Genomic DNA, 17463 nt, shown 5'->3' with positions numbered 1-17463 from the left:
GAATGTCTGAAGTAATAGTTAGTGTTTTTTAATCAACAACGGGCTGTTTATGCAGTTTTCAAAGTGAGTACTCTTTGTACAATTAAAAAACACACTTATGTCAAATTGTACAAATTGAACACTCTTGATACACAGTAAACCAACAGATTTTTGCATAGCCTAGAATCAGTGGCACCATTGCAGTGATGCAAGCCCTGTCTGTTGCCTAAGCCCTCCCGCACTTGGTGCTTGGGAGCCCTACTTTTAGAAGCATTAGGAGAAAGCTGCATGACCACCTACATGCATATCTTGCTCGTATTCAGAGCATATGATTAACATTAAGTCTGACTCTCTGAATAAATAGAGGCTTGGTGTGTATGATCGGCCCACCTCTTCAGGCCTATACATCCTTTTGAAAACTCTGGACGTGCATTGCATCCCGGTTCTGGTTCAACCTCACCTTCCACCAGCAGCCCTTCTCCGGGAAGCCAAATAATCCCTTAATTGTAACAATTGTCAAATAACTGGGTTGTTGCCTAATACAATGCCATTCTTTTTGTCCCTTGAACAAAACCAAGTCAAATGTTATGGATTTCAGATTCATTTTATTGTTTTAGTGCTGTTGGATCAAGACCAGTTTGTTTGTCTCTTTATAATGTTGTGATCTTTTTTCAGGAGGCTAATAGCTAAGGCATTGTCCCTGCCTCACCTGATACATTTCTGCATTTAGTTTAACCTTCTGGATCTGTACTGGCCCCTATAAAAGATCTGTAACCAAACCAAACCAAAACACATGGGTAAAAGACATTGTAATTTACAATGCCAATAGCTCTAACTCTCACAACTGCGAGACCTATTGCATTGCAAATGCTTGTTAACGTTTGCAGTCCAGCTCACCTGCCAGTCAGGTGACTTTGAGTATGACAGTGTTTCGCTGCTCAGCCAGAAATAGCGCTTCTTAAAGGTGAAGCGAGTAACCAGATTCACACCTTCAGCCTTGCGCTTATGAAGATATCCTTCCTTGATTGTCACTGAGGGGTGAAACAGTGCCCGTTGCTGCAGCTCACTCACTGTAACATAGAAGGGAGACAAGTGTTAAACACATAAGTACCTCCCTAGATGCTTCAGAAAAGGCTACCAACTAATGCAATATTGAGCAGAGGACCTCCTCTTGCTAACACAACTCACAAAATAGTACCCCTTGCAGAGTATGCAAGGCTGGGGTGCTTTTCTTTCTCGAGCGCGGCCAGGTGAGATAATATGAGTCAATCACTCAGGAAAGCAAAATATATTGAAGCACTGTTAAGTGAGATTAGCACAACCATTTAGGATCCACACTTTTGATCTACACTTATTTTTGATCCTAGATGCAAAAAACAGATAGTTGAGTATACAGCACAATTCATATAACCAATGTGTGGATGGAGCATATCATTTAGAGTGTAGCAGTGCTCATAGGGGGCTACTCACATTCTAAGGCATCACATGGATCCATTAAATATCTAATGATACCAAAAATGAAATTCAATAAATAAAACCTCATCAATTATGATGTATTTCATTTTGACTTAATGAATAGCGCTAACAAGGACTTTGAAGGGGCATCACTGTGAGATGATCTTTTTACTATTTCTAATGTTTGTCTTGCACTTTAAACATGATTGTGATTGAATGTAGGATAATGAGAACAAACCTCCAGTCAGGAACCAAAATGCATCGGTTCTGCTGTGCCACCTAACTAGAAAAAATAAATTAATGACCAGATTGCAGAACTGGGTGAGGTTTTCTTTTTTTGGATAATTTCCTAATTTCATCAGGAAGCCCAACTTTCGCTGCCCCGCCCATATCCCACCCAGGCAGGGGAAAGCGGCAATACGAGCAACGCAGCAGTGGGACTCATATTATGCCGCAAAACTTTTCTCCACCCTTTCAAAAACCTATTGAATGAAACACAATTTGCTGCATCAGAGCGGTGGTTGAGGGTTGTTCTGGACCGTACTACAGAATGGGGACACACTCCTGCAACGACTAGGACGTAATAGTAGCAGGCGTGTGCCTGACCTCGAGGATCTGACTTTGAGTCGGTGGTTAATGCATTATGCGGATATTGCTTGTATACTGAGGAGAGGCAGAAGCTAGGAATCTGAAGCAACACAAGTTATGTTTGACAGCAACAGCTTTGTTTCATGAACAGGCTAAAGGAATCTAGTAGCCAAGCAGTAAAGGAGTTAATTCTGTGGTGCCGCTATCATTATGGGAAAAGATTGAACAAATAGAGAAGCTTCATATGAGGGAACTGTGTACATCCTTCCTTCCTGCATTATTACATTCATGTAGGATGAGGTTCAGTGAGGCCTTCAGATCTACACAATCCTCTCCTATGAGAACCCAAATCCAAAACTGTTAAAGGAATAGACAGCTGTCCTATGTGAACGCTAACACTACTGGTAAAATATGGATGTGAAGACAATGTGGTCCAAGAACAACGTGGTCCAAGAAACCTGGAAAAATAGCTTGCCAATTTACTCCATCAGGAAATGGTGACTGTATTCATATGTGCCCTGGATATAACTCGAGAGTGGTTTTGAGGAGGATATCAAGTTGTATAAATAAATGAAATTATTATATGCCAAGCAAGATCACACCCATGGCTGAGTACTTAAATATGCAAAACCATTGGACCGAAACAGACAAACACAGGGCATGGTCTCAGTTGAGGTAAGACTGCTTTGGAGGAACCTACAGGATCCTTCCCAGCTCAACATTCTCGTCCCACTTTTGTAGACAGATTTTTTATGTCATTTAGAGATCAACAACCATAAAGAAGAACAAGAGGCGGTTGCACCATAGATGAAAGTGAAAAACAAAGAAGATGGATCTCAAACTCAGGTTATAAAATGAGATACCCAGTAAATAAACCAATGAAGTGCAACAAGGTAACTTAAAAAAGATGAGTCATGACGTTACCAATATTAATCTAAAAGACTGAACTTAAAATATGGAAGAAGAGATAATATTATGGTTAGGCCTATCGGTCTGCCCAGAACAACCCCCTGAACTATGCAAAGAGACGTATTGACCTATTCTTATTCATACATAAACTCAAACTCATGAAGGCACATGAACTTAGAAATAGGAATACCACATCTAGCAATAAATCCGTACAAACTTATAGTGACATTAATTTTCACATTGATGACGACATGCATTGTGCTACTTATGACTTGTACCTCGAAATGTTTGATCTAAGGACTAAAAATTATGATGATGATAGCATACACATACTCACTCATATGGGTATTGTGATCAAAGTGCATAGCAAGAAAGATTTAAAAAATAAATCCTACACTGTTTTCAAGCATCTTGTGATTATGTCTCTATTGACATATTTCATGACATAAATAACAGAGTTAACATACTAGAGTTGTGAGGTTTTTAAACTTAATAAAAATAACTTTTTATGGTCACAAATTAGCATTATCACATAGCATATAATTGCAAATCATTAGTTATAAAGACATCTGAAAATATAGGAAACTCAGTGCTATATCCTAAGGATACGTATAACACTGAAGCAATTAAACAACTGAATGACTGTGTGATTTTTTTAGGGTAGAGAAAAAAAACAATAAAAACTAATGGTTGAATACCATCACTTACTTACAATTTTGAAAGAATGCTGATATTGAGCCTGATGAATACAATATCCTTAACATAGGCACTTCTAAAATTCCCGTGCTATATTTATCACTCAAAGTGCATAAAGATCTACATAACACCTCTGGCATCCGTCTTTTGTAAAACGCTTCCTTGTACATATATCATCATAAAAAAGGGGGCTTAATGTCACACAAAGAGTCCAAAATCAGAGTTACACAAATTCATGATTACTAAGCAAAAATGTCATGGAACAAATGTGGAAAAAACGTTCATCCTTTATTTCTTGCTTGAAAGTTTGAAAGAGGTACAAGAACAGTCAACACATTTCGTCGCCAAACATTGGGACTTCTTCAGGACATAGTCGACAAGGATATGCCACAAGTAGCCAATATGATGGTTTAGTATAAACACTTCATACCATTTGTACTGGTGCGAGTTTCAGAAAGCAATTATTTGAGGCTTAAAATTTTAGCCATGACTCATTTCAAACCAGTTTAGCCTTGAGGTCCTGCAAAGTAGCTCAGCCAGTATTAAAGCATCCTCGATGTATGCAAAGAAGCAGTGGTGGCTGGTGACTGAAAGCAGTGATGGGGCACAAATACAAGACGGAATTGCACCTTGTGAGTGAGCCTCACTACCCACTTATTTCCATTCACCTACTTACCCACTGCCTTTGGTCGCCTACCCATTCACTCATCCACATTGTCATCCACTGCCATTCACACAACTCTTATACACAGACACCCACATGTTCTCAGCCACTCAGTCAAGCCCTGCAAATACTTATTCACACAAACACACATTGCCTCACCCATCCAGTATCCAGCAGTTTCAGTGATAAAAGCTACACGATTTATTTGAGCTGCAGATTACAAGTTTAATATGACATATCACGTCATTAGTCTGCAGAAGAAATAATACAAGCATAACTAGCCATGATAAATTACTGGAACCATTACTGCCTTTGAGAGACAAAATCACCTACAGAGGCAGTGAAGGGAAGGGAGAGGAGAGCTGAGAGAACAGATTTGTTTCTTATTGTCTGTAAAAAAGATAGAGTTCCAACTTACTTGTGTGCAGGGTTGTCTTTGGCATATTTATGACTTGAGGTCTTCAGGTCACACTCCTGTCTCCCAGAGAGCCCTGGAGGGAGTTATTTATTGTATTTATTCAATTTCTCTGCCACAGACTGCTTGTAATGGAGGAAAAGGGGATTTTGTTTGCACAATGCCACATTCTTTTAATAAAATATGACCTCTGGTACGTAACATGCTAGAGTGGGGTGTGGTCAGTAAGGCCTTCTGATCACACCCCACCATTTGAGTATATAGGAAAGGGTGGATAATAATATCGGAGTGGCATGAAGTTTTCAGAAACCCGGGCTGAACAAAAAACGCTCCAGGCTGTTTACTATCAGGGCTTCTGGTGGAGGAGGAGATAAGCCAGGGACGTCACTGCGTTCTGAGAAAATGTAAGGGCTTTGCGTGGGCAAGCCCTGTCAGCCCTACTGTGCAGCTTTCAGCCACATACTCACGCAGGTGCAGTGGGGCTTTTGAAAGTGCACAACTTTCACTCGGAAAATGCTGTGCAGAAAATGTTTTACTTTCATCATGTAATCAAATATATGCTTCACTAGAGAGGCCAGAAAAGGCTAGGGGCGCAGCCCCTTAGCCCTTGAACACCAGCCGCCCCTGCAAAGAAGAAAGCTAGATCTTTGTCTGCAGATTATTTTTTGTGATTTAGGGTATGTTTGTTCAGTAGTTTTTGAGAAATTAAGGTTAAAAAATAATTGTATATCTGGATGGTTGGTTCTGAGGAACTCTCATGGTAGTCCCTCAAACCCATTTTTTTTAAATGTACGGTAGGCGAACACACTGACTGGCTGCTAGCAACATGAGAAAATGTTGCTGGCAGCCATTACAGAACTTGGGAACTGAGTCCCCTATACTAAAGTTTAAAAAACATAATAATATATGGGGGCACGGTAGGGATACCCTGCCCACCTACACCCTATTGGGGGACCCTGAGGGTCCTCCTGAGAGTCAGAATATAATAAAAAATTGGCATTTTATTCCTGTGGGTTTCCTGCATGATTGTGGCAAAAAAAAATGGTGTCCGCCATTCTCTATATTAAATATATGGGGGCCATGAGTCAGGTCACTTTCTCCGAGTCTATTTGGGGCTGCGGGGATGTCATATTGATGTCATAGAACATGTCATGAGTGATGCAATACGTGAAGTCATAAGCAGTGCATGGCAGTTGGCGCACTTTATAGTTAACTAACTATAACTGGTGAATTTCTGTGGTCTTTTGAGTTCAAAATGTTAATTCTGTCGCTGATATATTCACCTTAGTATACTGTCAACTTAAATTTTAGTTTTTCCAATATTCGTATATATATATATATATATATATATACACACACGTATATACACACACATATAATTATATATACGTATTCACTTTTAAAAAAAAGGTTACAGTGACGTTATAGTTAGGTTCTAAATTTACTCAGAGAGAGCCATAGAAATTCAGCAGTTATAGTTATTTCAAGTAGCTTTAACTTGCACCCGAAGGTATAACTCGCGCCCCAGCCATACACAGTTTTTTCTTTTTTAAGATGACTGCTAATGCTTCATTTATATTTTTAATAAGGTTACAGAAGTTGTCATGAGTGCTGTAATATCTGGGGTAATTAGCAGTGCATGATGAGGGAGCGAGTTATAGTTACCTTAGTGTGCAAGTTATAGCTACTTGAAGTAACTCGAACTGCTGAATTTCTATGGTTTTGTGTGAGTAAATTCAGAGCCTAACCATATCGTCCCTGAAACCTTTGTTTTTTTAAGTGAATTTCGAAGTATTTTTTAATTCTATTTACTAACTATAACGTCCCTGCAACTTTTGTTTTTTTCAGTTAATTTCTATGATGTATTTAACGTAAAGTAATTTTTTATTACTCTACCTTAATCCAACCACTGCCGTGCATAGCCTTTGACCATGTGTGGTGGGAGTTGGCCAGGCCCTGCAGTCAACCCCCTATAACCATCCAACCCCATGCTGTACATGGTCAGTCCCTGCTGCCAACCCCAGTAACCACCCAACCCTGCGCGCGCATGGCCTTTGGCTTTGTGCGGTGGAAGATGGCCACAGGACATGTCTCTCCGGGTGTGAGAATAGGGGTAAGAGAGCACTTTCCACTGGTTAGTTAGTAAGTGGTACCTCGTTGGGTGAACGGCCAGTGTGGAGGAAGAGGCCAATGTGGCCCTCCTCCCCTGGCTGATTTTGGCCCCGGGGATGGATTCAATGGAGGGGGATGCATGGCCCCCCCGTCCATGGGCTGATCTTGGCCAGGGCCCGGCCTTCATTATATGGAGCGGGGTCCACGCACCCCTCTCCCTGAGCTAATTTCAGCCCTGGAGACCCCATCTTCCACGGCGTAAGATTTTTTTCTGGGGAGGGGGCCATGGCCCTCCCCGGGCCAATCTCAGCCCCGGTGGGGCCCAGTAATGTCACCTGCCTGCCCTCCTGGGTACCCAGTCAGCACCATAGGGGACCATGAGGGGAGCCTGAAGGCCCCTGTGGTCCCAGCCGGTTCCCCGCCTCCTGCAGGACCAGGAATTGCTGTTGCTGACAGGGAGCTGTTAAACATACAGCTCCCTATCTGTGAGAGCAATTGTTTCCTCTGCTTCCATGCCCACATCTCTGAAGACAGGGTAACAGAGAAAACCTCCACTTCTAGCAAGCTAGAGCTGTTTGACCGGAGTGTTTGCTCTGACTTGGTGGAGCTGTCAAAGCTCCAGCCAAGTCAGAGCAAACAGCTGTGTCCCTGGGGTGGGCACCCCGGGATACAGCAGGAGCCAGCCCTGGGTGGGTGGCGGTCCCAAGGGCCATGTATGATTCCACGAGGGGGGCTGCGTTGCCCCCCTCCAACATTGTATTTGCCCCAGGGAGGTTGTGGCCCCCAGGGGTCTGCAATGGACTCCTTCATTCTTTTATTTAAGCCCTGGAGAGGTGGCAGTCTCCAGGGCTGCAAGAGGCCGCGCCCTCCCCATCTAAATCAATGTTTGCCCCGGGTAGGTGGAGGTAGGTGGAGGTCCACGGGGCTGTAGGGGTGTCGCACCCCACCCATGTAAATCAATGTTCGCCTCATGGAGGTGGCGGTCCCATGTGCTGCAGGGGGCCCTGCTGCATCCGTATGTAAATCAATGTTTGCCCCGGGGAGGTGGCAGTCCATGGGGATGTGGGGAGGCCACACAGCCCACCCATGTAAATCACTGTTTTCCCTGGGAGGTGCCTGTCCCTGGGGCTGGGGTGGGGCCATGCGGTCTCCCCCATGTTATTGAATATTTGCCCTATGATGGTGGTGGCACGGGGCTGTACCCCCCGCATTTGTTCTTTCTTTTGCACCGGGGAGGTGGCAGTCCCCGGGGCCCAGGGAGGGCACAGGACCCCCTTATATAATTTACTGATTTTGCCCTGGGGAGGTGGTGATCCCCTTGGTAAGGGGGGGGCTTGCACCTCCCATACTATTGAAATAAAGCCCTGGGGAGGGGACAATCCCAAGGTCATAAATAAGGCCAAGAAGAGGACCCTCTGTGCCCTCCTCCTTTCTTTTCTACATCCAAAGGGACCTGGTCCACTTGGGGGCTTTCTTAAAACAAGCGTGGAAACCAAGCTTTTTACAAACATTTTACTGTGGATTCTTGACCTCGTCATGAATTTATGGCAAATGTTTTTTTTAAAAAGTACTTTTTTGCCCTGTGGTCCCTGACCCCCTGTACCAGTGCTAAGGGGTCAGGTTGTCCCTACCCTGGCCTCTTTTCTTATTTTTTTAATCTTTTTTTCTGTGACTTGGCATCAGCGGAGTGCCAGGATGGCTGTCAACACTTCCTTATAGAAGTGCTGACAGCCAATCAGATCTCAGCACGAGATCGGGAGGGTTTGCGGAGTCTTCGCGTACTTATAAATACAAATTTGTCTTTTCTTTAATATTTCAAAAACTACTTGATGGATTTACACCAAATAACAAAAAGGGCTATTTCTGGACCAAAAGCTAGCATTCTGTCAAATTTGGTGTAATTCCGGCCAATGGTTCAGCCTCTATTCCTGTACAAAATTCCTATGGTATTTAACATGGAGAAAACGTGTTTTGGCATACCCCACTTTTTTCTCTGACCCCGCTTGACGGATCTCCCCGAATCTTTCCAAGCAGCAGCTAAATTGAGTGTTATGTTTTTTTAGAAAGTTTTGTGAAGATTCATCAACCGACACCAAAGATACAAGCAAGTAAATAAGCACTTTTTTAAATAAAAACTAGGGCCCAGATTCTCAAAGCTTTAGCATCAGTTTAGCGTTACTTTTTTTTAAACTATAAACCAATGCTAAACTTTTTTGGCATTCACAAATCAATGCAAATAGGTATTTACGTTGGTTTGTGTGGCAAAGTAATTCAAAGTAGTGCGAAATGCTGCTTGCGTTACTTTGCGTCAAGGGGGCATTACATGGGTGGTACATGGGCATACCCGTGCTAACACCCTTGCTTTTTGACACTAAACCCTATTCTGAAACATCCGAAGAAAGGGTTTAGCTCCAAAAATTAACGCCTTTCAAAAGCAACCGCAAAAGGGAGAAATGTTTTTATTTCTCCCTGCTTTTCCCTCCCTGGTTTTCAAACTTTGCATGTGTGGTGCACTGTACAGCAAACATACAAAGTGGGGAAAGTATACCCTTCCTGTCCAAAACCTATGCTAGACTCACTCACACACCCTAGCACTATGGCACTAAGGTGGGTGCGTGGCGCACGGTAGTTGAAAACAGCACCAGCACTAGGAAAAGGGGAGGAGAGTGTCATTTTTATCAGAATATGGCGCTCTCCTGCTCTCTCCTTGTCACGCAATGCAGCGCAGAACATTTGGGTGCAGCGCTGCGTTGCCTACCACCTACCAGAATCTGGGCTAAAGTCCTAACTATAATTACATAGTGGCGACCATCACTAGATAATATAGATGTATGTGTGTGTGTATATCTGCGCAAGTGATGTGCCATTTGAAAAGGAAGCATGCGTAATGACAGAGATTTTTTGAAAGAGAATATCCACAGACGGTCTTAATGAACGCATATGAAAGGGTAAAAAGAAAGATACGGAACATAAAGAACTCAGGATGATTTTTACCCTCAATTGACATGTTTTGCAACAGGACCAAAAAGACTTCTCTTCAAGAAAACTCCTTGTGTTGTGAAAATTGACGCACAGCCTGCCAGAATTGACGCACAGCCTGCCCAGCAGTGAAGGAATCACTGCATCGCCAAACCAGAATGACGCAGCCCGGCTTCCCGAGTTAAGATCGATGCAGTGCCTGTGTTGCGACCGGAACTTCGCCGCAGAACCCTATTGGATCGACGCATCGCCAAGCCGGAACGGCGCAGCCAGACTTCCTGAATGAGGAATCGAAGCAGCGCCTGTGGTGCGCAGAAACTCCAACACATCGCCACACTGGATCGACGCAGCACCTGTAACTTTGCCCTGCACACCCAGGATTTCCGCGCCTCGTCCCTGGGCATCAAAAGAGCCCGCATCGCAGGGAGGATCTAAGACTTTGGGGGTCATTCTAACCCTGGCGGAAATGACGGGGGCACCGCCAACAGGCTGGCGGTGCCCCGCTGGGCATTCTGACCGCGGCGGTTCAGCCGCGGTCAGAAGTGGAAAACCGGCGGTCTCCCGCCGGTTTTCCGCTGCCCAAATGAATCCTCCATGGCGGCGCAGCAAGCTGCGCCGCCATGGAGGATTCTGACACCCTATACCGCTATCCTGTTCCTGGCGGTTCTCCCGCCAGGAACAGGATGGCAGTATGGGGTGTCGCGGGGCCCCCGTAAGAGGGCCCCAAAAAGAATTTCAGTGTCTGCTTTGCAGACACTGAAATTCGCGACGGGTGCAACTGCACCCGTCGCACCTTCCCACTCCGCCGGCTCAATTCTGAGCCGGCGTCCTCGTGGGAAGGGTGTTTTGCACTGGGCTGGCGGGCGGCCTTTTGGCGGTCGCCCGCCAGCCCAGTGCAAAACCCAAAATACCCTCAGCGGTCTTTCGACCGCGGAGCGGTATTTTGGAGGGGGAAGTCTGGCGGGCGGCCTCCGCCGCCCACCAGACTTAGAATCACCCCCTTTGTGCCAGAAATCGACACAAAACCCTTGCAGCGTGCGAAGAATTGAAGCAACATTTGTGCGCATCCAGAAATCTGACGCACACTATCCTTTTTCCACACATCTCCTCCTCTGCAGTCTTCGTGTGTGTAATTTTGACGCATACCAGGTACTCTGTGCACACAAGAAACAATTGTTGATTCTTAAAGACTTAAGGCTCTTCTTAACATTGCAAAAGTGATATTTCAACTTGTGCTTATCAAATCTTGACCATTTTGACCTTACTTTACTCAGATAAATATCTTATATTTTTCTAAACCTGTGTGGTGTATTTTTGTGGTGTTTTCACTGTGCTATTACATGATTTATTGCACAAATACTTTACACATTGCCTTCTAAGTTAAGCCTGACTGCTCAGTGCCAAGCTACGAGGCGGTGGGCACAGGATAATTTGGATTATGTGTCACTTACCATGCCTAGGATAGTGGTTCCTATTTGGACAAGGGTTTATACCTCTGCCAACTAGAGACCCCATTTCTGACACCTCCTATATGCCAAGAATCACCACTAGCATGCCTCACACAGCACACCCACATCTACCCATAAGTCAACACTCACTCGCTCTCACTATCACACACACAGAAGCACACATGCACACACACACGCAGCTACACCCAAGCACATTTGGGCATGCTTGCATGCAAAGCTGGGAACAGAAGTTAAACGTGTTTTCCAACAGTGCCTGACTGTATGGGTCACATTTCCACTTCATATAGGCCCCTTGGTCTCTTATGCTGTCAGGCTCTGGATCAGCAAGTCTGACAGTGTGCTTGACAGCACGAGGACTCATAGGACCTTGTGGTTCAAAAACACTGGAAGTGTGAAGCAAGTGAGGCAGGTGAAGGAGAGTGAACAGACAGTGCTTTATTAAATTGGTCCAGGTCACAATTGCATGCCTACTTCTTCTCATGCAAAGAACAGTCAATTAGGTGCATAGTATTTTACTTTGCACAGCATGTGTTCTCTCAACATCTAATACAGGATATATTCTGAAAGATATTGAAAAGCTGTACAGCAATTGAATTTTGCACATCAATTTGAAATTTACCAATATGGTATTCATATTTACTGTATAAGACATGCCAGATGGTGAACACCTTAATATCCAGTGCTGCAGTTATGTGCCATTTAGAGACATTGACAATGTGCATAGTATGGCTGTTTGCACAGCATGCGTCACTTTAATATTTGGTATTGCAGAGCTGCCATCTAGAGGCATCAATTAGATGCATGGTATTTTACTTGGCATGTCATGTGTTCTCCCAACATCTAATATAGGACATGTGCCAGCTGAAAGATAATAACAAACTGTAAAACAATGGAATTTTGCACAGCACATGCCACTTTAAAATTTACCAATAAGGTATTCGTTTTTATTGTATACCATATGCCAGATGGTGTGCACCTTAATATCATGTACTGTAGTTTGTACAGCATGCGTCACTTTACTATCTGGTCCTGGACGGGTGTGATCTAGAGATATTGATTAGTTGTACAGTACATTATTTTGCATAGCATGTGTCTTTTTAATATCTAATATAGGACATAGATCAGCTAAAAGATACTGAACTGTACAGCAATAGAATTTTGCACAGCACGTCACTTTAATATTTAAAATTTACTAGTAGAGTATTCGTGCTGATTGGAGAATACAGGCCAGATGGCACATCCCTCAATATCCAGTACTGTATACGTGCCAGCTGCGAGATGTTGATAATTTTCACAGCAATACAATTTTGCACAGCACATCACTTTAATATCTGCCAATAGGGAAATTATATACATTGTGCAACACAGGTCACTTTTCTAAAAAAGCACCGTTAGGGTGCCTTTCTTTATGCACTACGTCCACTGAGACTATTAAGTTGCATATAAGATAATCATTGAAATACAAAGCCATATCATAAAAGTGGACAAGTGAGATGGAAGCTGGCTGGCAATATTATGTGCAATTATGGGAAACTGTTAATTTTAAAGATGGTGCCTATATTATAATCACAGATTGTGAGAACAAATGTCTCACCAGCAGGATAACAATGTTCTTTCATTAGCTTATATATTTTAGTGATTAACTGTACACATTGTAAACCACTTAGGTGGTCATTCTGACCCTGGCGGTCTTTGACCGCCAGGGCGGAGGACCGCGGGAGCACCGCCGACAGGCCGGCGGTGCTCCAATGGGGATTCCGACCGCGGCGGTAAAGCCGCGGTCGGACCGGCACCACTGGCGGGGTCCCGCCAGTGTACCGCGGCCCCATTGAATCCTCCGCGGCGGCGCAGCTTGCTGCACCGCCGCGGGGATTCCGACCCCCCCTACCGCCATCCAGATCCCGGCGGTCGGACCGCCGAGATCCGGATGGCGGTAGGGGGGGTCGCGGGGCCCCTGGGGGCCCCTGCAGTGCCCATGCCACTGGCATGGGCATTGCAGGGGCCCCCGTAAGAGGGCCCCTACATGTATTTCACTGTCTGCTGCGCAGACAGTGAAATACGCGACGGGTGCAACTGCACCCGTCGCACAGCTTCCACTCCGCCGGCTCGATTCCGAGCCGGCTTCATCGTGGAAGCCTCTTTCCCGCTGGGCTGGCTGGCGGTCTGAAGGCGACCGCCCGCCAGCCCAGCGGGAAAGTCAGAATTACTGCCGCGGTCTTTCGACCGCGGAACGGTAACCTGACGGCGGGACTTTGGCGGGCGGCCTCCGCCGCCCGCCAAGGTCAGAATGAGGGCCTTAGTGTTGAATAATGATGCCCACATTAGAGGATTGCCTTATTTATATATTGTGTACGATTAAGTGAGAGACAAAATCGAATTTCGAGAAGTGAAGATCAATTTAATGCAATGTGCTTTGAATAGATGGGCAGTTTTGAAGCATTGTGACCTACTAAGATGGCGTGTACGATGTCCCTGGGAAGTAAACACAAAATGAGGCTACGAGGGGTTGTAAAAAGAAATGATGGACAACATGCTTAAATTGGGATGTTCGGGTGAAGCCCTATGGTGAATAAATAAATAAAATATTTCCTGTGCTGTCTGGCTGTTTCTCTCAAAAAGAGTGGTGCTGTGAGCTGTCACTGCGGTGCAGCTGTCCTTGGTTCACTAACATGAATATATATATATATATATATATATATATCAAATACAGCATGGTTCAATGGTCTTACCATTTCAGCTATCAATTAACTTCAACTTCATGTGAGTATTTCCTGTCAGTGCCAGAGACTACTTTACAATGTGTGCTTTTTTAGACCAAAATATATTAAAAAAAATTGCTAATATTTTTCATGTTGGGAAGGTCCCAGCAGCTCCCCCAGTGGTATAACAAAGGCCCCCGCAACCCCTGCGGTGCCGGGGAGCCCCCACGCCCCAGGGAGACCCCCTCAGCACAGCACCTGGCCTGAGTGAGTCTGGACGTGGTCCCTCCACGTGTTTTGCAGGGGGGCCCCTCCAGTTTCGTTACACCACTGAGCTCCCACAACCATAAAGTTTTACAAAATCCAGCGAGAAGTGAACTAGGCACTGACAAAGCCAAAAGCTTGGCAGCCAATGCAAGACCTTTTGATTTTGATACTGCTTATTTCTGTTTGATTTTAGATAATCAGACTGTATTGCAGTGGACTGTAACAAAGTTGCCCATAAGGACTTTGTTGGGAAATCTCCGAGCGACTAAAACTAATAGGATACCAGACCCAATAAACTGACATTATGATAGTAATTTGCTCACCAAGGACCTAACATGAAATATATTGTGACTAGTGAGATTTTATATTGTCCAGTTTTCATTTTCGGTATAGCAGAATGATTAGCAGATCAATGTGAACACTTTTGATGGTGAGTATCCCACTCCTGGCACAACAATATTGCATTGTACCTACTCCATTCACACAATAACTTAATGAATAGTGCTATAAGGGACTTTGAAGAAAGACTATCTTTCTTCAAAGGATTATCTTTTTCCTATTTTTTCACAGGTGCTTTAAACAGATTGTGATTTTATGGTGGATAGCGTGACCACCGTTCCACTCAGGAGCCAAAACCCATCAGTTTTGCTATGCCACCTCACTGCATTAAATAAAACATTCATCAGACCACAAAAGTGCATGGGTTTTCATATTCTGTAGTATTTCCTGATATCAGTGGCTTTTTCTTGGTCACCTACTACAATCATCATGCAGACCACAGTAAGTGAAGCCTCTAGACCTCTTTACAAGTGGGAGCCATCCTTTTGGTAAATGGCGACAGTCCCTAGCTACATGGCTACTTGACCTTCATTTTTCAGATACACTACTCTCCGTAAACCTATCCTGCTATACCTATATACATGGTGCCAGTACTCTGTCACCAAATGCAAAAGTTGTTGCATTGTGGCAAGGCATACCTGTCATGGGACGCCCAACCTCCTCTGCTAACAGCACTGCATTTTTTTTAATTATTTTCAGTACAACAGTATTCTTGTCGTACTACTCTTTTAGGGGACCACCCTTTTTCTTGGACATCGCTTGATGAATCGTTGCAGAAATTTGCATGAAGGAGCCAAGGTGGAAGACATTTTTTGGGAAAGTTTTGTGCAGTTTTGTTAATTGATGCCTGTTGGACCTGGCCCTTTTCACAGGGCCATCTCCAAAATTTTTGCCTTCCTCCTCCTATCTTTTCTGACCCCTGGTTGTTGGCTCTAGAACTCTGAGCACTTTATCACTGCTGATCAGTGCTAAAGTGCAGGTGCTCTCCCTTCTAAATTTAATATGATTGGATTGTACTTGTACTGTGGTATTCCTATATCAAGGGCCTGTAAATTAAATGCTACTAGTGGGCCTGCAGCACAGCTTGCGCCACACACAGAAGTAGCCTTTTAAACCTGTCTCAGGCCTGCTGCCTGCATGCGCACTTTACTGCCTCAGGGACCTGTCATCTAAATTTACTTGCCTGGCTTAGAACTTACCTTTTACTACATATTAGTCACCCCTTAGGTAGGCCCTAGCTAGCCCTTTGGGCAGGGTGCCATGTATGTCAAAGGCAGGACATGTGCCTGGTTGTGTGGCCTGTCCTGGTAGTGACAAACAGCCTATTTGGTTTCTCACTGCTGTGAGTGCTGCCTTGCTCATAGGATTGCATTGGAAATGCCCTACCTTATGTGTAGGTCGTTTTGTCTGATCTACGAGGGGTAGCTTAGGCATGTTTTTTAAAGTTGTAATGGTAGTGAGAAATGCTGCTTACTGGTGTAGGTGGATTTTTTATTACCATTCTAGAAATACCACTTTTAGAAAGTGGGCATTTATCTATGCTTATGACTCTGGTGTTTTGCAGCTTATCTCCAATCCAGGTATGGGCAGAGTGACAGCTAGACTTTGTGCATACATTTCAGACAGCCTGTAGACAGGGAGGGTGAAGGTGTCACAAGAGTGTATCAGCATATTGAATGGCCTTCCTGGGCTGAGAGAGGGGCACACCTGCTTTTCTAAAACCTCTGCCCTGGCCTCACACAAAAGGCTTGTTTACCCCCCACTGATGTCTGGAGCCTGTGCAGGAGGAGAGAGGGGGACATGCCTGGAACCAGTTAGTACTGGTTCGAAACCCTTCTCCCCCTTTTGTGGCGACTCCGCAAGTACAGTGGATTTTCCCTATATTTAGAAACACTAATGGATTACAGAAATGGGCATAGGATGCTGCTGGAAGGGCTCGCCAAGAACCGTCTTTGGACTGCTGCTGTTGGGCTGACCTGTGACTTGCTGGGTCACTAAGAGAAACTGCCACTGCTTGCAAACCTTTGTGCTGGCCTGCTTGCTTGGGCCCTGCCACCCTGTGCCCTATGTGTTTTCTCCAAGGGCTGGGTGGAGTGCCCCCTGTTCCCCTACAGTTTTTCCTTTTGCTCACAGCACCTGGGAGCACTGCATTTACTTGATGTCCTTAGCGCATGGAGAGTTCTTTGTCATTTATTCTCTCAAGCGTACGAACGAGCACTTAATGTAGTGCCAGGGGCCCGGGCTGGCACCTATTCTGGTGTAAACATTGCCATGCCCCGGACCTGTGAGATCACAGCTGGAGCCAGAAGGAGGTTTCTGCTGGTCGGGCAGAAGGAAGGAGCTGCGTGCCCAGAGGCTCATTGCAGCGGGATTGTGGTATCCCAGGAAAAGGTCACATGGGCAAAAGGGCGATTCTAGGAGTGTCCCCGGGGCACAACAGCCAGTGCTTAATTTGTGCTTGTTGTTTCCGGTGCTGAGTACCGGCACTTGTTTCTGAGGGCCGGGGCTTATTCTTATGCCTCAAGCATTTGCTGTGAGCGAAAGACATATAGGAAAGACGGATGAAGGGAAAAACGAAAAAGAGTCACAAAGGGAGAAAGTAAAAAGCTTCAAGAGTGAACTGAAGGGGCAACGACTGGCTTTTATGGATCGAAGAGGCCCGAGATGGCTTCAGGATTACGCCGCCTCAGTATTCCATGTTCACACATTTAATTACAGCAGCCACATGTTTAAGAGGAGGGTTTTGGGCACTGGCACCTTTGTGTTTACAAATTAAGCACTGACAACAACGCTTTTGAGTAGTGCCCCCAGACCACAGGCAGGCACCCACTTCGGGTGTGTTCACCGCCGCAGCCCCAGGAGACGGAGTGAAGTCAGTGCAACTAGTGTGGG

At 44.9% G+C, this 17463-nt stretch overlaps 1 protein-coding gene across 2 annotated transcripts in view; it reads right to left on the bottom strand.

The window, feature by feature from the left end:
• RASAL1 (RAS protein activator like 1) overlaps positions 1-17463 on the bottom strand; it is a 658663-nt gene that overhangs the window by 83436 nt on the left and 557764 nt on the right. For both annotated transcript variants that reach the window (XM_069214557.1, XM_069214558.1), the window contains exon 16: positions 877-1049. In XM_069214557.1, coding sequence (XP_069070658.1) covers positions 877-1049 — 173 coding nt within the window. The remainder of the gene's footprint in view (positions 1-876; positions 1050-17463) is intronic.

This window comes from Pleurodeles waltl, chromosome 11 (genome assembly GCF_031143425.1).
Source record: "Pleurodeles waltl isolate 20211129_DDA chromosome 11, aPleWal1.hap1.20221129, whole genome shotgun sequence".
NCBI classification, from domain to species: Eukaryota; Metazoa; Chordata; class Amphibia; order Caudata; family Salamandridae; genus Pleurodeles; species Pleurodeles waltl.
Note: the sequence above shows the minus strand (reverse complement) of the source record. Positions and strands in the feature narration are given on the sequence as shown.